Raw genomic sequence first — 20009 nt, 5'->3', positions numbered from 1 at the left:
GTAATCAAATATTATCTGAATATATAGCCAGTCTTGATCTGATCTAGTGATGCTCTTACTGCTATTGTTTATTTGTATAGGGTCTCTGCCCCAGAGAGCTTACATTCTCAAGATGGACAATAGCAGAATCATAAAGGCAAAAGAAGTACACAGGAAAAAAAAATGCAGTCTCAACAGACATGAAGAATTTCTGAGAAATGGAGAAATGAAACTTCCATTTTTTTTCACAGATAATATGAAATAAACTACCTCTTGTTTACATAAGACTCAAATGAAAACAAATCAAGTGGTTTGTGCTCCCTCTTCTGGCTCTGTTGTATGTGATACAGTAATAGTTTGTTCCCTGAAGAGATCTGGTAGTGCTGTTTTTGTCTCACATCAAATGTGAGAGTAAAGGCAAGAAAATAGATTGCTTTGAAAGCATGCAAAATTGTTAGATTTAATAGTATTATTCAGACTGTCCAAATAGTTAAGAAATGGAATGTAATGTTAAATCCATGCACATCAACTTTTGTGTATCTAATCACTTTTTTCAAATTTACAATTGAAACAAAACTTTATTGGAGCTTTGACTTAAGTAGTAAAATCTTTACAGTTGGGTAAGTTTATCTTTGAAAGAGATCATGCATAAATGCACTGTGTACAGTAGTGCAGTGCTTTTCTAAGGCAGCTTGACTTCTGTTGGACATGTAATAGATTGAAGGTGGTGGACCTAATTTCTGCCTTTTATCGCATTGCAATTCAAAGGAAATGAAAGTGATTTCACTGCGAAGTTGGGCTAAGTACATGAACATCAGAGAGCCTTACATTCATTATAAGAAAGACAAAAAGTAAAACCCACATTTCACTGAAGTCAGCAGAATTTTTGTCTTTCAGTAACCAGAGAAATGTTCCAAAATGCGTAGGTGTTTCCCAGTTTAGCTTGTGAGAACTGGAGAGGTTGGTGCACTAAGGAGGATTCTCACTGCTGGATTATCTCTTTGTGAGCTAATTGAGTTTGTTGTGTTAGCATATGGTTCTGCTTTTTTCGAGCTCTTTTAACCGTACAGTGCTCTAAGAGAAATACAGGAATAGTGATCTGGTACTGAGATTCTTTTATGTAATTAACTGAAGTGAGTAAAAACAGTAACCTTTCATGTTCTTATTTGACTCCTTAGGGTGTTGTTGCTGATACTTCTCCACAAACAGTAGCATCTTCATCACAGGAAGCCAGTGGTCAACAGCAACAGATGACAGTGGAAACATCCAGTGAACATGCACCTGCATATTCTTACCAACAGTCTAAGTAAGCAAGCATATGCTTTTTAGCCAAAAGGTTTTCTCTCTTCAAAATAGTAGGACAAATCTGCTTCCTATTTCAGCAATACAAATTCAGCAGGTGCTTCATTGAGTTCAAATGAATTCTCTATACATAGTAGTGTATGTGGAACACTGCTGCATACTGTAGCATGCAGTATAGAAGTACTGATGTAGCATTAGTAGATGGCCTCATCTTAGCAAATTGTCCTTGAGTTTGAGTTTGTGCTTGCCGAACAACGCTCTTTGGCTGTTCTCTGCTTATTGTGGACTTGCAAGGATCTCAACAACTGTATTAACAATCATCATGCTGGGTTAAACCAGTGTTTGGCATCAGAGGTTATACAGAGAGCTTAGATTTTGCAATGGTGAAATTATTATGGTACACATGTAAAAGTTAGTTTCTGAAAATGTGGTTAGTAAAGCAGAGTAAATTGCCCCAAGGTGGTATTTTTGAGAATGCAACTCCAGTGCCATGCAGACACCAAGTGGGCAGAAGCTGGAAACACAAGGGAAGTGAATATGATAAGACTGTTCTGTCCTTCTCCTATCCTCTGCTTGCTTTATTTGCTTCCTTGGAATATCTTGGAAAATTTAAGATCTACACAGTGGCGGTGCTTTGAACACTTTCAATTTCAGAGTAATCCTCAATCATCTTTCCTTTTGCCACATTGGAATTGATCCTCAAAAAGATGAGGTTGCTTAGTCAAGAACTTAATCACACATAGATTCCAGGAATTTGGAAAGACTAGGAATTTTGATGTGCTCCAAATGCTATCATTTATAAATACGTGTACATTAAACATCACTTTACTGTAAAAAGAGGAATTTTTATCATGAAGAAAGTAGACAAAAAGACAAGAAAATCATGAGATATGTCAGTTAATGCATCATGACATAGCGCTCATAGTGCTCTAAGTACTCAGAGGCATATGCTATGATATAGAAGTGATTAGAATTACACCAGTCTGCCAGTTGCTTTACTTCATTTATGACCTCTGGAAATGGAAGATACGTTTATTTCCCTAATATGTGAATGAGAAATGTGTCAAATCATGCAATGGCCCTTTTTGACTGCCTTGAAACATAAGCTGTCACTATTTCATATGTCACTGCCATATTTGTTCATATGTACATATCCCAAAAGCAGTTGATCACAAGCTTTATGCTGTTGCATCCAGTGCTGTATTTTGGAGACACAGGCTGTGTATGTGTACTTGCTCTGACATAAGCTTCTCTAGTACCTGTAAATAAGCGATGGCAAAATACTAACAGAATATAGTAGTCAAAGAGATAAATGAATGTGACAGTGACATCCTGTTCACTGGTTTTGATGACTGTGTTCTGAAAGGATTATGATCTGACCATTCCCGTTTTCCAGTTCCCTTTCACTCGAGTCTCCTAAGGTAAATGTGATCAGCTGCTTCTGGCATTTTTCCTTCACAGAAGAAGCTACACTGCAATTCTTTATTGAAATGAGTGCTGTATTCATGCTCAAGAGGTGATTTCTCACTTCCCCTGAGAAAGGGATCCCTCATCTTTCCGTGTCAGCTACAGCCTTGTTGCAGTTCTAATGGCACAAACATTTGTATTCAGAAGAATTTCTTTTTTAATCACACAGGCTGATCCACTACAGATTTATTATAATTATTTTAACATTTTTTATCTGAAATGTGCCCTATATTTGTGTCTGCTAGTTGTGGGCAGAAATGCAAAATGGGGGAAGCTGTAAAAAGAATCAAACCGGTACACAATCTGTCTAGAAAGAAAGAGAAAGAGAAAGAGAAATTCCTGGCAGAGTATTTCAGTAATCTTCAATGTGTAACGATTCTTTTTGTTTTTGCAACCAAAATAAAACATTACTAATTTTCTCTTTGAAGGGCACATTTATTAATAGCAAACATCATGCCTAGTGTACAACAGCTGTTTGCAAAGCAATGGAGAAGAAGTAATTAACTTAACCAGATAATGGTTTTGTCATATATGTGCAAAGAAAAAGGCAGACACTGAAAAAATGGTTTCACAGGAGCTGATTAGTTAGGAGACAAATTCTAACAGTATGTTTCATTATTTTTATTTTCTTTGCATCTATCATAACATTGCAGGCAACAAAGGAGGGAAAGTACAGGATCCTGTAATATCTCTGTGTGCAAAAAAAATGAACCAAAGATAAAATTTAAGATCCACTCTTTTCATCAGTGTATGCATTGTTTCATTTAATATTCTGGATATTCAATTAGAGCATCCCAGGGATGTTCAGAAATGATAACTTCATGTCAAAAGCCCGGCGTCTAGAAGTGGAGCAATATAGGAGAAGCAGCCCTCTGTTTTTGAGCAGAGAACTCAACTCTGTGAGGAAATCACCTTAATTATTTTAGACCCGCAGTGCCTCTTTTCCTCATAAATCTTTAATTTTCCACATAAAAGAGTGTGAAATCTATGAAGTGGCTTTAAATGGAGATTCTTCCCCCTGGAAATTCTACTCTCTTACTCCTAAACAAAACTGCTGCACAAAGCACTCTGATTTTAAATGTGGGGTGAATGCAGTTTATGGGGCCTTTTCTGGGCAAGCTCCATGCCAGGTTACGTTAGAGAATGTGCTGTGACCCTTTGATGCAGTCAGCCTTTTGGGTATATGGTGTCCACCCTACTCAGAAGGGCAGTAAAGTCGAGCAAAGTTAATTATAAAGAAATGCTTCAGAAGCCCAAAGAAAATATTTAATCCTTTTTTTTTTTTTTTCCATATGAATCTGTTGTTACATTCAAAATGCTATTTTTAAGTCTTCGTGCAATGAAAATGTTCTTTGGCAAATTTAATGTTTAAAATCAGTGTTCATTTATGTTTACCATCCTGTGGAAGTAGTTGCTCTGTGGCAAATGTTAGGTCATGAGCATTCTTCACAATTTAACTCCTTATAATAATGTCATTATTTTAGAACGAAGCAAGGTAAATGCCTTAATGCTTGTGTAGGTAAAGGTGCTAGCTTGCTTTGTGTTGAACTGAAATTGAAAAAGGATCATTTCTATGCAAGTTTTGGGGACTGTAGGAGATCCAGCAACTAGCTCTTACTGATAGCTCACTGATACATTTAACAATGTTTGTAAGTAGGATCTGCATCTCCCTAAGGATCTCAGATTGTCTTGCCAGTATAAGTTTTGTTAGATGTATTGTTAAATGTTGTGAAACCTCACAAACACAAAATGAGTGCTATCTTCCTACCAAAAAAAAATTTTGATCGTTTAACTTGTTCTTTGTGCGAAATTTAGAAACACATGACACTATACATTCAAAAAACTTGAGTGCTTTGAATTAATATCATCTCAAATGTTTCTTACTTAGCCATAACTAGCTCATTAAGCAGGTTGTTTCATCGTCTAAGTGTTCTTGCCATCAGAAGATGTGTTCTTGTTAGTAAATTGGATATATTCCTTTTATTGTAATTTTATCCTTTATCATTAGTATCCAAAACAAATAGTGCCACTTAATATTATGAAAATATCCACTCTCTTATTCTGTTACTCTTGAAATATTTACACAGTGCTAAGCCACACATTCATCTCATTTCAGCAAAGTTAAACTGCCCATTAAGCATAGCATTAACAGAAGTAAAGTCATCTGCTTAGGATGTGTTAACATCCCCAAAGCAGGAGTTCCCTACTTCTGCCTGGCTATTTTCAGCCTAGTGTCGGTATCATATTTAAACAGCTGCAAAGTTAGTTTAGTTTGGATAACTTTTAAAGAGAATTGGGTGGGAAAAAAAAAGGAGAGGAGCCTGTTTCAAAGTTGTTTTGACTTAATGACCACTTTAATTCAATTGTTTTTACAGACAATAAACAGGACTGAAGAATGTCGGTCTGAAATCATTGCCTTGAATGGAGAAACTTCACTAAACAAGAAGTTGGCTTCCAGTTTGCACAGGCGTCAAATGAATGCTTTCTTTTTTTTTTTTTCTACCTTTCCCAACGAAAACAAAACAGTGTTTTTATGTGCTGTGCAAATGGTTCCGTCATGTAGTCTGACAATTTTATTTTTTGCTCTTTTTTTTTTTTTGTTGTTGTTGTTGTTGTTAACTAAAGAAAAAACCCGAAGGAAAAACGCTGGGTTGACATTTCATCTGGACAAACATCTGAATTCAGAATTTACCTGGAGGTGTAGCTAGATTTTTTTTTTTTAACAGAAAAACTGATGATGTCAAGAGGGAGCAAGTTGAGCTGAAAACCAATTGTCTTCCTCAAAAATTAAGCTACTCTTTTTCTCTCATTTTATTTTTCTTCTTGTTTTAAATCTAGAGTGGTTTTTTGTTTTTTGGTTCTTTTGTTTTATTTTTGTTTGTTTTTTTTTTAAAGAAATGTTTAGGTAAGGTTTATCTTGAATCTTAATTGCCTTAATTTTAAGGACGTCAAAGGCTCTCAAGGCAAGCTGTCAACGTCTTGTTAGAAAACCCGAGAATGAATTGAAACTGCTCACACCGGTGCTGGTGCAGAAGAAGTTTAATAGACTGAGTTTTTGGGGTGAACAAAAAATAAACTGTACAGTTTAAAAGAAAATGATTTTCTTCTTTTGAAGAAAAGTTGATGATAAAGGAACTGTGGCAACTGAAAGGATTGGAAAAATGCTGGGACTTTTATGAACTTTGTCTTAAGTGTTGACAGAAAAAAAAATCTAGAAGGCTAAAGCATTTTACAGTAAAGTTATTGAATTGAGAAAAAAACTTGCTGCATTATAGAGAATGCAGGGTTTTTTTCTTGCAGAATGCAGATTTTTTTATTTACAAAGCGTGATCGCTAGCGAAAGCATTAGTGCTTTTTATCTGCAGTCTTTTTTATGAGCTTTAAGAAGTTTTTAGTCTGCTTTGCTTGTCACATTGCAAAAACCTAGCTTAAGAGCATTAAAAAAAACTTAAGTAGATAGGAGCTTATGGTCAAAAAAGTGCAAAAAAAAAGCAATAGATAGAAGAAATTGTTGACAATTTCTGTAGTCTTTCCTAGTTGTGAACAAATGCAGCCTATGGATGGCCTATTTTATACCAAAGATGAAGTGACACCCTAACGCAGTCCAGAAGATAGAGGTTTTTTTTTCTTTTTTTTTTTTATCTTTATTTGACCTACATGGCCGGACCAGTTCTTACTTTCTTGTTTGTTTAAACTATCTTCCACTGGTGTTTTACATACTGCATATGATTTTAGTGGAAATTTCAGAGTAGTTGGTATTTAACTTTTGTTGATGGTGTGCTTTGGAGAACATCGCAAAGCAAGTGGAGTGAGTTACCAACTAATCTGTCCAGGTGGGCTTTAATTTTGATGAGTTTTTCTGTTAAATTGCCTGATCTTTGGTATTTCTACTGAAACAACAGTCTTCCTTCTGAATTCCAACACACCACAGATTCATTTCTTCACCTCAGTCTTTGTCATCGTCCAGCATGCATAGCCACCTTAATTCTGTGTTCATTTTTCAGTGATGCATTTGAATTGCCAGTTAGATGCAACAGAAAGCAAACTTGATCTTTGTTCTCATTTTAGCTCTCCCAAGCAAGCAAAAATGTTGAAAATGACTTATGCTAGTGTTGTCATCCAGGCAGGAAGTTAATTACTCTTCTCTGCTATGATTTCTGTTGTCTTAATATGTTGGCTGACAATCACTAATTAGTATGATCAGGCAGAAAAGACACTAACTGAATTGAATCCACTGAAACTTGTTCTAAGAATGACATTGTTTTCCATAGAGAAGTTTGGATTATGGCCCTTGGTTTTTCCAAGCAACCAAAAAAAGTGGTAAACAAGTCAGAAGAGGATTTTTTCCTTAAGGAGGCAGAAGAGAAGCAGCAATTAAAATATATACGTACATACACATGTATCTTTAAATAGAAATTAAACCAAACATTTTTAAACTTCTCTCCATCCAGAAGAGAGGGGAAGCTTCATCACATTTATTGTGGTGCATTAGAGACAGGGTATCCAATAAAAATAATTAAATTAAAACATATATATTGGATCAATCTGATTCAGCCACACAATTCTGAAAAGAGATCTGTTTCCCTAACCTGACTTTTAGGGGAAAAAGTACACAGTTATTTTTTTAAATTGATAAAACGAGATCATATTTTTTAATGTAGTATGGGGGGGAGGGGGTTTCCCAAGTAAATGGCTGCTAGATATGCAACATATAAAAGAGAGGAAGGGGAGTTCATGTGGTTCTTCATCATAGGAAGAAGGCCTGATTTTCAGAAGTTGTAAAACTTATGCTTTCTCCAGAGTAGCTGTGATATTCAGCACTTCTGAAAACCAGATGATGCCAAAGTAAAAGAACAATACCCACAGCCTGTTTTTAATTCAGAAAAACAAAAACAAAAAAAAACATATAAAGACACTCAATCATCTCTTTCTGTTCCACATGCTGTCACATTACTTGTTGCTTTTTGAAAGTGGCACTTGAATTTTGGCCTTGGAAAAAGGTTCCCTCTTTATTTGGAGGGCATATGGGGGAGAAATCAATCTAGCCTTATTTTCTTCCTTTCTACACTTACTCTCTTTCTGTCTCTGAATTCTTTGTACAAATAGAGATAACCCCAGGCACAATTCAGTTCAATATGAAATAAACATATTTGTTTCTGTGTTAGTCCTAATGTGACATACAAAAAGTCTCATTTACTATCAACAATGAGGCTACAAGGTAGCTACCATGTGGCTGATGAATATGCTGAGGTACCTTCTTATTTCTATTCAGAACTCTGCTGCTTTATTTATACATTCAGAAACATTTTTGTTATTTTTTTCAGCAAACAAATTTAAGCAATCTCAGTGTTTTTTATTAAGCCAGGCAGGCAACATGGTATAACGATGCCTATCACTTTAAAGTGTTTCAAGTGCGTTCGTGTTAGAATTGTTCCTTTTTTTCCCATGCTGCAGTGTTTATTAGTGTTTGAAATCAAAAGAAATAAAGCAAAGAAATGGAAGAAGAAGAGGAAAGAAAATGGATTCCCTAAATACAATTGATCGTCTTACTCTTCCCCAAAAACAGTGAACTGGTACTTGAAAGTCTATGAGTTATAAAAAATGTGACATTTGGGTATAAACAGTCATAAATATTAAGGTAAGAAAAAAACTTATTGGGAACATACAAATTGTATGGAAATTGGTAACTTATTTGTAAAAGTTACAAGTTGAGATAAAAGAGAACAGTTGAAAAGCTATACACTGCATGGTTGTTGTCATAGCACTAGAACACTTGGTGGCTTCTGAACTCTAAAACTGGTGTTCTTTATGTTCAGGCTAATAAGATTTATCGGAAAGTTCGCTATAGTTATCTCTTTCAGTTGTTGGTTGGTTGGTTTTTTGGTTGTTGGGGTTTTTTTTGTTGGTGGTTTTGTTCTGTTTTGTTTTGTTTTTATTTGGAAGATCTGAATTTGTAAAGTCAATATCTATGTCTTGCCAATTTAGCTTTAAATATCATGAGGGTTCCTGAAAGGTTGCAGAAACAACTCCAGAAGTCTAAGGCAATGGTGCCTGTCCCAGCGGTCTAGAAGCAACATCAAATCCATAAGCTGAACTGCGTGTGTACTTTCCATCACACCTGAATTCTTGTAAATAGTCAAATCTGAATATTCAGGTTTGGTATTTTTGTTTTTACTTTAAAAGATAAATACAGGAGGGGTGTCAGAGAAATACAAATTATGGCTAGAAAATCTGAATACCTGGGCTCGTCGCTTGAGATTGAGGAAAAAAATGGATACAGTGGAACTGAAGAGAGTATTATATTTGCAGATGCAGTGTAGATCGGGTCACTGAAAATTCTTGTCGTTCCCAATGAGATTGCTGAGGGACTCTTCTTCCTATCTGGCTCTACTGCTGGTTTTGTAAGCACTTTTCACCTGTGACAGTCAGGCCTCAAATTGTGAATGTCCTCCTATTGCCTTCCAGTGAAACAGACTCTTGAAATGTCCTTAGCTTGTGCTTACTTGTATAGTTCTGTTTACCAAGAGACTGCCTTGGTTGTGTTGGTCAAGAAATCCACTGTAATACAGAATGAGGCATATCTGAGAGCAATTGCATCACATTGTATTATCTTCTGCTATGGATGCATGCCCAACTGTGGAAGATAAAGGCTGGTTATTAGAGAAATTGAGGGCTTAAACTTTCAGTGGGCAGTGGGCTGAAGAACTCAAATGGATTTTTACACAGGTAAAAATCAAACAAAGGGTATTATTTATGTATGTATGTGTAGCAAAACTCAGCAAATTTGAGGAAGCCTGCATTGTAATAAAGTTTATTTTTAATATGTCATAGTATTCGGATCTATATTATGTTGTTTATGGTACTGAAGGATGATAATGATGCAAAGTGTTTAACAAATTGCCGTGCTTCATGATTTTAAGCTTGATGGTTCTCCTCATGCCACTTCATTTTAATGCTGAGGTTGACATGAGCAAAACAGGTTTAGGCAGATTCACTGAACTTCCACCTCCAGTAAGAGTCATGCTAAAGAGTGATAATGTGCTTAAAGTAATGAATCAATCCATTTTTCGTGGTGAGACCAAATGTGGTAGTTGAAGATAGTAATGTTTGATGCACACATGGTCAACATTTCCTTTCAAATCTTTATTTAACATGAAATTGATCCCAAAACAAAAAAAGTGCCCTAGGGTAAGGGATTTTACAGATCTTTCTAGGTAACCCATGTGAGCTGAGGAAACAGTCACGGTGTGATGGAAGTGCAAAACAGAAAATAACAAAAACACTGGCGCTTGGTGCATTGGTCTTTTCTGTTAGATGACAATTGGCTCTAATAATAATGATTCTTCTCATTTCTGGTATTCATATACACAGTCATGCACACATGCGTTCTGAGAAGGAGGGCTGAGTGACTGGCAGACTTCTCCTCTCCCTCACTGAAGCAGATTTCTATAATCTTAGCACATAGCAAAGATACAATGGAAGGAGAGTTGTTTCCCCTCAAAAAAGAGCACCAACTTTTTCTATATTGCTCCTGTCACCCACGTAGATCAGAACTCTGTACCCCAGAAATTTATTCACCTTTGTGCCTCAAAGCAGGCTGAAGAGACCTTTTCTTCTCCCCTTTATTGCTGTTCTGTGTTAAAATTAACAGTAAATTGAGAGGAAAGTTGTCAAAAAAGTGGAAAGAAAGAAAGAAAAGAAAAACTGTTGCTTTAGTTTTCCGCGATGACAAAAGTGCTTGTCTTTGTTTCGCTCAAGATTTCATTCCCCAACAGTGACAGTCGCATTCTTTCACTTGTGATAAGTAAAAAAATATCAGCCTTTAACAGGTTCACAAATCCATGTTTCCTTGTAGAGTCAGAATCTGCAAGGTATAAGCACCTTCCAAGATCTGGAACTGTTATCCTAAGAGAGTATCTGCCCAATGTTAATTTCTGCCTTTCAGTGTCTCTCTCTTGGATACTAATGTTATGAATTTGGTGGAATTTGCAGGCAGTTATATTTTTAAAAGCTCAAAAATGCAGCCTAGAGAAGAGAACGTGATGTTATGTAACTAAAGTATTATGAAATATGCTGTATTCCAGAGTGGAGGAAAATTCTATCTTTTGGAGGCAAAACATTTTTGTGTAAAAGCCAGGAAGTATACAGAATTCATATAGGAAAATTTAATTGTTTCCTTTTTAAAGGAGAATGAGCAGGTTCTGTCTATAAGGAAAATCAAAGCAGCTTTGAAAGCAGATGAACTTCCTATCAAGAAATGTGCATCACACAAATGGGACAGAGGTTCTTTAAAGCCCTTACAGACCTCACTGTAGCCAAAATGTAGAATACAGAACCTCCATGATCCATTAAATTATGAATCTTATTTATATGGGCATCTGTGTGCTGATGTCTCAGAATGTCTTTGAAAGATCTGTACTGCTATGATTTTTTTTGATGTTTTCCATTTGTACCACAATCCTAATAGCTGCCATTTTCCCACTCCTGGGGCTTTCTGTAGATCAGTGGATGTTAGGTTTAAACTTCTGTTTTCTTTGATGAAGCTTTCAATAAAAAAATAAAGAAAGAAAAGAGCTGGGTGACTGTGTTCTTATGAAACCATTGTGCAGAGGTTTCCTGAGGCCGAGGCACATATGCTGAGCACAGAGGGAGCAGCAATGGCTTCACAGCAACACCAGCCTGCTCTGCATCTTCACCAAGAGCCAGGAAAACATCGGAGGGATGGGATGGCTCTGCTGCCCTAACAGCAGCACCACCACCCACATGTTAGGAGGTGAAATATGGGAAACGCTCTTGCACCGAGACTGTTTAACACTAGTGGGTACCTGCTGTCTGGGCCCTCGGCTGTGCTCACCTGCCAGAGGAACTCTTTCTGAGGAGTGACTCTCTTTCTTCTAAGAGTGACTTCAGGGCAAATGTTGTCACATGGAAGACAGAAAATCTTTATTTACAGAGTAAGTGCAGCCCAGGCAGTGATAGTGCAAGCCATACTTCATCTTGAAAGGGAACTGGAAATAAATCGCCTTGTTGGCCACATCTCATGGGGAACAAGAAAGCCATTTGGCGTGCTTCCCCATGGCTGCCTCAGTCAGCGGCTCTCACATTGCCACGCACACATCTTCCCATGAGAGCCATTCCTGTGAAGAAGGAGGCAAAGGCAGGCAGGACGTTTCCAATTACTTTCCCTTCTGCCAAGGAGCTTTATTCCAATGTTGGAAACTGCAGCATGCTCTTCTTCTCCCAGCCTAGCAAGAGTGTGGCTTTCTCCTTCAGTGTTCCATGTGGTTTGTGGTGTTGTCTGCACCCTTCCCCTCACACACTTTTTCTGTTCCATGATGTATCCATAGGTGAGCTGCTCATTCCCTTCGGTCCCTGTGCCTCTGCTCCTTGTGCCACTGTTGCCAGTCTTCAGAAGACTATTCTGTGCAAGTCTCCATTTGACTTAGCAGAGCACAATACATATTAACTTGATACAATACAACAAGATAACATGAGTTATCATGATAACTCATGACTGACAGAAGTGGTCCTGGGGCTGCACTCAACACAGGAGGATTTTGGCAGGCAAATATTAAGCCTGTCTGACAGTAGCATGCTGCCCGGAACATCCAGTGATACATCGCTGAACTTATTTGGAGGGACAAAATGATAACTAAATAATCTTCTAGTTGTGTACACCACTTTAAATGGAGAAATTGAAAGTTGAGCTGTTCAAAGTGATGCAAAGAAGTAATTATTTAAAGCTAAACAAGCTTGAGTCTATAGTGTGTTTAGCTGAGGAATCTAAGTTCTGCTGCGCTGAAATACTTCTGAAAAATTCTAAATGTCCAAGAAAAAGACAGAAAGCATATTTTGCACTTATTATTTTACTTTTTTCATCATTTGTTACCAGATAATACATTCCCTATCTTGTGTAGAATTCAGCCATTGATACACTGCCAGCTGAAAACTGTAAAAGCTCTCTGAACATCATTCCTGTGGGATCTAATCCCACATTTTTCAATCAGAAGTCATTTCCTCATTAAAAATTATGCTGCACCACACTGCAGCCCACTTGGGTACTCTTTTCCTCAGTTAGAGCAACTTTTACCCAATGACAGTTTCATATAGAAATACTCTGCAGAGGTACTCTGGCTCACCTAGATTTTCCACATGTGATCTGAATGTTTGCCAGTTAATCTTAGCGTTGTGAAAAAGAGGTGTTTGGACACTTAAAGCTCTTTTTATGTAGAAGAATAGGGAGAAACAGAACAGATAGATCTTACTGATACCAAGGCACAGTAATCAATAACTGGAGAAAAGCAAGAAGGAACTTTGAGGAAGGTAAAGCAATAAGGAAACAATCATTTTAAGCTTCTTTCTTTCTCTCTCTCCTTCTTGGTAGACACATGCATCCATCCAACAGAATTAGTGTATATCCATTCTCAGGTGCAGTATGAGCCCATTGGTATAGCCAAATACACGTGTGTCTTCCTGATCCTAACCACTTGCTCACCTGTGCCTAAGCAGTGAGTAGAACTGAACATGCCATCAGGAGAAGTGGATATCCCAGTATCCACAGCCCAATGCTGCCTTTCTCAGTTTGTGCTGCAACTTCCAGCAGTGATCAGCTGTCTTCTTAACAAGCACGCCAGCAATCTGGTTTTCTCGTTGTGGAGGCAAGTCTCCAAGAGGCCCAAAAAGTTCGAAGTTTCTTTAAAAAAAGTTTCATTTTTACAGCAACTCCCACTGGTTTCTTAACTGTGTCTCTTAGGTATTATGTCCAATGTATGCTTCCAAATCAGCAAATAAGTATTTGTTAGGGCAACATGCAGGGGCCCCAGAGAAAAAAAGTCATGCTCTACAAAGCTTATGAAGTGAAGGAAAAATTATCCACTTAATCCAGTGAGAGATTTATATGTCTATTGGACTCTCAGTTGGAGCTGAATATGATGAGTTTCAGCATTACTGGTTACTTTTCACAGCAATAGTTGGCTGTAGCACAGAGATCAAGGACTGCTTTCCAAAATGTTTCCCTTTTCATATATTGATCCTACTATGAGGGCTTTGGAATGTAAACAGCTGTTTCGAAACAGCAGTTCTTAGAGAGCTCTTGGAGATCCAGTTCAGAAGCTTCAGAAGGAACTTAAGAGTAGCATCTCCTGCTGAGAAGATACAGTGGTTTCAGCTATGACTGGTATTTTCTATGGTAGATTCAGAATGATTGCTACCAAAATTATCTTGAGGTGGTATCTTGTGCAGAATGGGATGGTTTAGTTGAGATATTTCTTCAATCCAAAAAAGATTATGCTGGAAGCCCAAATGACTTTCAAACAATGCTAAAGCTTTGTGCAAATATTGGTGAATAACTCAGTGTTACTTATAGCAAGGACTGAGTATTGATGCCTGTGACAAGGTTGTTTCTATTACATAGGATGACTGAATTGCCTTTGTGGAAGAGGCTCTCAACTAAACAGGAGCCATTTGCAGTTGCTTACGTTATTTGTTCAGAGAGTTAGCCATAAAACTGTCCCTTCTTTGGCCTTACATGTGCATTGAAGGGTATGGAGATGTTTGTCTGCAAGTCACATTTTTTCTTCTCTTTCCCTTTGAAAACAACCTATTTGCAGCAATAGAACAAGGGGCAACAGGAAGAAATCGAGATGCAGGAATTTCTATATTAACACAAGGAAAAACTTTTTCACTGTCAGAGTGATGGAGCACTGGAACAGGATGTGGAGATATTCAAGATCTGTCTTGCCACCTACCTGTGCGACCTGCTATAAGGAACCTCCTTCAGCAGTGGGTTGGACGCAAAGATCTCCAGAGATCCCTTCCAAACCCTGCAGTTCTGAGATTCTGTATTCACTGTAGTGAAAAGTTTTGTGATTCTGTGGTTCTGTGTTCACTGCATACTGGAAACAGAGTCTGCACTCCTAATGAGGAATGTGCCTCTCAAGAACCCTGTCCCTGGACAAAGGATACTTCCATATCCAGGACTTCCCTGGGCTGCAGCAATAGTCCATGCATTCGCGTGAAACGTGTGTATTATAATAATATGTTTCAGCTCTGGTAAGCAGAGCTGGTATCAGTCCCACCCCACTTGCTGCATCCTGTCTGGCATGTGTAGTGTGAGTTTTTTCAGGTGACTTCTATCATTTGCCTATACAGCACCTAGGAGAAGCCTTCCAAAGTACCCAAAACATGAAATCCAGGTAATAACCACATCATATTCTCTGCTGGGATGGTTATTTCTTCCCCAAGTATGTTATTTTTTACTAGACTTCGAAAGAATTCTCATTAAAAAAAAAAAAAATAGGAATTTCAGCATCAAAGCTCTCTGTGGTAGTTCAGACTGCTTACCTGAGAGAAGATGTGGATAGGAGTATTAAGGGCTGTTGCTAACTGGACAAAAAGAGGGGAAAAACAGAGGAACTTAATTAAAAGAAGAGACAGGAAATGATTTGGAAGAGAAAAACCTTCCAGGCTAGTGAGGCTCTGCCCCATTTTATTTCACTTTGCATGCAGCTACAGTTTAGGAAGGGTAGGACAGACTGAGTCTGAACTGCCCTGGTGAGTGAATTAGCAAGTAATCTTGATTATTTCTATCCATGGATAAAAGGGAAAGGACTGGAGCTGGTTCAATGGCTGAGATGCATGCATACAGTGAGGAAACAAGGAAATTTAAATGTCAGATAGCAGGGGATCAACACCCATCCCAAGAAATTGCCTCTCCCTCACTATAGCGCAGAAAAGCATTCCCTTTATCAGTAAGAAGGGCTCAGAAACATCGGATGATAAATTTCATAGCAGGATTTTCTGGTAGTGATATCTAAAAAGATCCAATATAAAAAGTTTACAAAATAAAGCCCTGGTCCCTTTCCTCGTTCTGAAGTTCTCACCTGCCTCCCCTAAGCACACAGAGCTAGACATTTAATCAGCACAGTTTTACCTCAGTAGAATTATCAGTAGAAATGGAGTGCAAATGAGTATTGCAGCTCTAAGTGTTTCAGACTTCTTGTCTCTTAACTTTCTTGATATTGTTCATATTTCAAATTGTTGCTTTTCTTTTCCAGAAGACTGCATAAGAGTATTTTGATTAAGAAAACCAAGGTCAATAAATAAATGAATAAATAAACTGAATTCTCAAAGATGTTAAGATAAAACTACACCTTGAAATGGCTTACTTCCTAAATTAAAAAAAATATATATGCACACCTAAAGAGAACTTCACATGTATGTTATGTTTGTTTGCAGGCTAAGGTAATGACAGGAGGGAAGAAAGATGGTGCCTTTTGGTCCTCTGTGAAGTTCCTCTTGATTTTGCTTATTTATAAAAGGCCATTTAAAACAGACATTTTACTGTGTAAATCAGTGTATATACATCTGTATAATCATAGAATCACAGAATGGTTTGTCCTGAGATGGACCTTAAAGGCCACCCAGTTCCAACCCGCCTGCCATGGGCAGGGACTCTTCCCAATGGATCAGGCCGCCTGAAGTGCCGTCCAGCAACCTGTTCCAGTGCCTCATCACCTTCACGGAGAAGAATTTCTTCCTAATATTTAATCTAATTTTCCCCTCTTTTAGTTTAAAGCTATTTCTCCTTGTCCTGTCACTACACTTCCTGACAAAGTTTATCTCCCCAGGTCTCCTGTAAGTCTCCTGTAGGTACTGGAAGGCCACTATAATGCCTCCTAGGAGCCTTCTCTTCCCAGGATGAAGAAGCCCATCTCCTTCAGCCTGTCTTCACCTGAGGTGTGTTCTAGCCCTCTGAGTATCCTTGTGGCCCTCCTCTGGATGTGCTCTAACATGTCCATGTCCTTCTTTTGCTGGAAGCGCCAAAGCTGAATGCAGTACTCCAGATGGGATCTCATGAAAGCATTGTAAAGGGAGACAATCACTTTCCTCACTCTCTTGGTCACGTTGCTTTCCAGGAGACAGCTGGCCTTCCAGGCTGCAAGCACACATTGGTGGCTCAGGTTGAGGAGCAAATTAGGAGCCATCAATCAAACACACCCCCAAGTCTTCTCCTCAGGGCTTCTCTCTATCCACTCATCAGCCAGCCTGTATTTGTCCTTGGGGTTGCCCTGACACAGATACAGGACCTAGCACTTGGTCTTGTTGATCTTCATGAGGTTCACACAGGCCCACTTCTCAAATTCCTCATTCCTCTGGATGGCATCCTTTCCCTGCTGTATGTCAACCACACCATTTGGCTTGGTGTCGTAGACAAACTTGCTGAAGGTGCTCTCAATCCCACTGTTCATGTCATTGACAAAGATGTTACATAGTGCCAGTCCCAACACCAACGCCTGTGGAATGTCACTCATCTCTGGTCTCACAGACAACAAGCTGTTGACCATAACTCTTTGGAGTCTCATCCTCTGAATTATCTGGGTCTGATTTACCCCAAGCTTTAAATAACTGTCAAGTTGGCAACAAATGTCATCAGCTCCTCCTGACAACAATCAGCAGGATCTCTTTCCTCAAAGCTTTAACAAAAAAGCCAACTATAGAGCTGACAGACGGCTTCCTACCAAATTTTTAGTAATAAAGTCTCTTGGTAGAAAGGCACACGAGTAACATGTGCCAGTACATTTGAGCCGCCTCAATTTTGCCAATGTAAACTTGGGCCTTTGTTGCTCTGGTTCTTAATGGCTGTAGGTGCTATGCAGCACAACAGACAAAGCAGAGATATGGTCTATGGAGAATAAAAAGTATTTGAATTCAAGTCTCTAAATTGGAAAAATTACCTCTGCACAAAGGTCAGAGATAAACCTAAGCATTACCCTATTCCCACCTTCTTTCCAGTAGGGGAATCTTTTGACCATAATGAACAAGACAAAAGCACTTTCGCCCTTTCCCATACTTCACTTAAGAAACCTCTGAACCTTCTTTTCTTTCAACAGACCTCATTATTCCCTTTCTCTGCACAGTAGCACCCTGCAGCTATGACTCCACCTCCCACCAAATGCAGAGCAATGTACAGTGGATGACCCCATAGGTTTTGAGCACTGTCACTGTAAGCATAGAACTTAATAGGTAAGAGCTGAGGCTGTGCAATGAGAGCTTGGTGGAAAGAGGCCCAATTCCACTCATGGCAGCTGGCTGCTCTAGTAAAAGTCTCCTGGGCTCATGAAATAACTGACATGAAAGTGGTGTTTGGAGCAAGAAACGGAACTCATTTGTCAATTGACATTAAAGAGGAAATCATTTTAGTGTCAGTTGATACTGCACAGGCACATTGTCAGTAATTAAAGCTCAGAAAAAGCAATGGAAATACCTACGAGGTGTGTTAAGAATGGAGCCAGAAGCAACCTGTGAGAGGTGCCAGCTGAAACACTCCCTACACTAGAGGCTACATGTAATGGGAAACCTTGTGGAACTGTAGAGGGAATAAGGAAACAGCAGCCCAGAAGGATCAGTTATGAACGAGACTTGTTTGCACCTTAAAGTAAAGTGCAGGGACCCCGTAAATACAATCATGGTCTCAGAAGGACAAGTGCGATATATGTGGAAGTGTATATAAAAAGTATCCTTATGGCTTTGAGGTGCTGAAGAAGGATTTGTGCTGCATATACCCTCTTGCTTCAGCTTGAAACACATCTGATCCCACCCCTTCTTTCCCTGTTAGCTAACACAGCATTCATATATAAGGATGTTTTTTTCTAATTTTATACTCTTTCATGATATTAGATTTCACTTCTACATCCATCTACACCAGCTGGAGGTTTTTTAGAGTTTGTCTTCCCTTCTCCATATTTTGCAATTACATCAGAGATACCATCCGCTATGCACAAAATCATAGGACATTCCTGCAGCTGGATGGGACAGGAAGCCACAGAAAGAGAAGTCAGCTTGGCCCATAGGATAAGCACAATTCTTAATAAGGAGCACGCAGATCCTTGATTGTCCTTCAGGCCCCAGGTTTGCTCTGCTAGCCTTTCCAGGCAGAGAGGGATATCTAAACTAGCGAAGTAGATGGCATACCCCCAGCTGTACTTGCTTTGCCATTTATTGCTGAAATACTTTCTAGGTTAACAAAAGCCACTGACCTCTACTTTCTACATGGTAAGTTTGTGTCACAACCTTTGAGCAGAGTTTATTGCTGAGTGAGGATGCATGGCAGCACCTCAGCGGAAAGATCACACTGCAACTGCACACAGTAATGCTCCTTTGTGAACCAGCAATGAAATCACTGAAGCTAAAAGCAACCCCCTGCCCTGCTCCCAGAACTGTGACACTTTCCCATTTACTGTCAGCTGGCTTCCTCAGCAAAACTTCAATTCAGGTGAGTGTTCATAAACAAATAGTTTTCAAATGACCTTTTTCAAGGTTTTATGCAGAAATGAATCAGCTACCTTGTTAAATGCTAGCTCTATTTATATTCCAGCCTTCTCACAGCCACTACAGGCCCAGACTCCCTCTCACTAATAGTGAAAAGGCAGCACTCTCAGAACTATGAAGGGAACAGAAACATATTCACAATTTTGTAATGTGCCTGTTAAGATTTGGCTGTATAAATCCTTGCCATTTTCCTGGTGAAACTTTGCACAGCAGAACCTACTGCTTTCTTACCTACTCTTGAAACATCCTGTATGAATTTATGGTTCTGCATCAATGGTAAGTCATTAATCACAATAACAGCACACATCACGGAGTCTTCCAGGCGTTCACCACTGAACTTGCTCAACTGTCCTACAAAAACCCCTCTGCCACTTAATATTTCATGGTATCATAGAATCATAGAATGGACTGGGTTGAAAAGGACCGCAATGATCATTTAGGTTCAACCCCCCTGTTGTGTGCAGGGCTGCCGAACACTAGACCAGGCTGCCCAGAGCCACATCCAGTCTGGCATTGAATGCCTCCAGGGACGGGGCACCCACAGCCTCTATTTCTGGATTTAGATAGAGAAACTGGGGGAAAAGTTTCTCCCAAAGGACTGTACTGATGGTGGTTGTGAGCAGGGAGGAGCTCGGTTACAAGACGGCAAAAAAGGGAAACATAGTTTTTGAAAAATGATTTCATTTCCGCAGAAAATGAAAGTCTCTTTTGATCAACTTTTAGCCACTTGAAACCATAGGCAACAAATTTTCCTAAAAGTATACAAATATTGTTTTCAAAGACAGGCTTTTGTCAGGTTCTTCCAATAATTGCATCATAGCCAATAAGCACAATATCCCTACATTCATAGTTTATTTACATAAAAGGAAGAAATAGCAGGAGGGAAGTAATCTAACAGATTAGATCAATGGACAGTAAATCCAATTCTATTC

The 20009-nt window shown here is 38.7% G+C and overlaps 1 protein-coding gene across 7 annotated transcripts in view; it reads left to right on the top strand.

The window, feature by feature from the left end:
• RBMS3 (RNA binding motif single stranded interacting protein 3) overlaps positions 1-11319 on the top strand; it is a 698683-nt gene extending 687364 nt beyond the window's left edge. For 4 of the 7 annotated variants that reach the window (XM_042888085.1, XM_042888084.1, XM_042888087.1 and 1 more), the window contains 2 exons: positions 1158-1285; positions 5124-11319. In XM_042888085.1, the coding sequence (XP_042744019.1) occupies positions 1158-1285; positions 5124-5130 (135 nt within the window). In that variant the 3' untranslated portion in view covers positions 5131-11319. Of the gene's footprint in view, positions 1-1157; positions 1290-5123 lie in introns of those variants that run through there. The other 3 variants (XM_042888083.1, XM_042888090.1, XM_042888088.1) reach the window with 1 other exon arrangement.
• Positions 11320-20009: the final 8690 nt, after the last annotated feature.

The sequence above is a fragment of the Lagopus leucura genome, unplaced genomic scaffold (assembly GCF_019238085.1).
Source record: "Lagopus leucura isolate 7727_CA_CO unplaced genomic scaffold, USGS_WTPT01 Super-Scaffold_100157, whole genome shotgun sequence".
Lineage (NCBI taxonomy): Eukaryota > Metazoa > Chordata > Aves > Galliformes > Phasianidae > Lagopus > Lagopus leucura.
The sequence above is the reverse complement of the archived record's forward strand: the minus strand, read 5'-3'. Positions and strand labels throughout refer to the sequence as shown.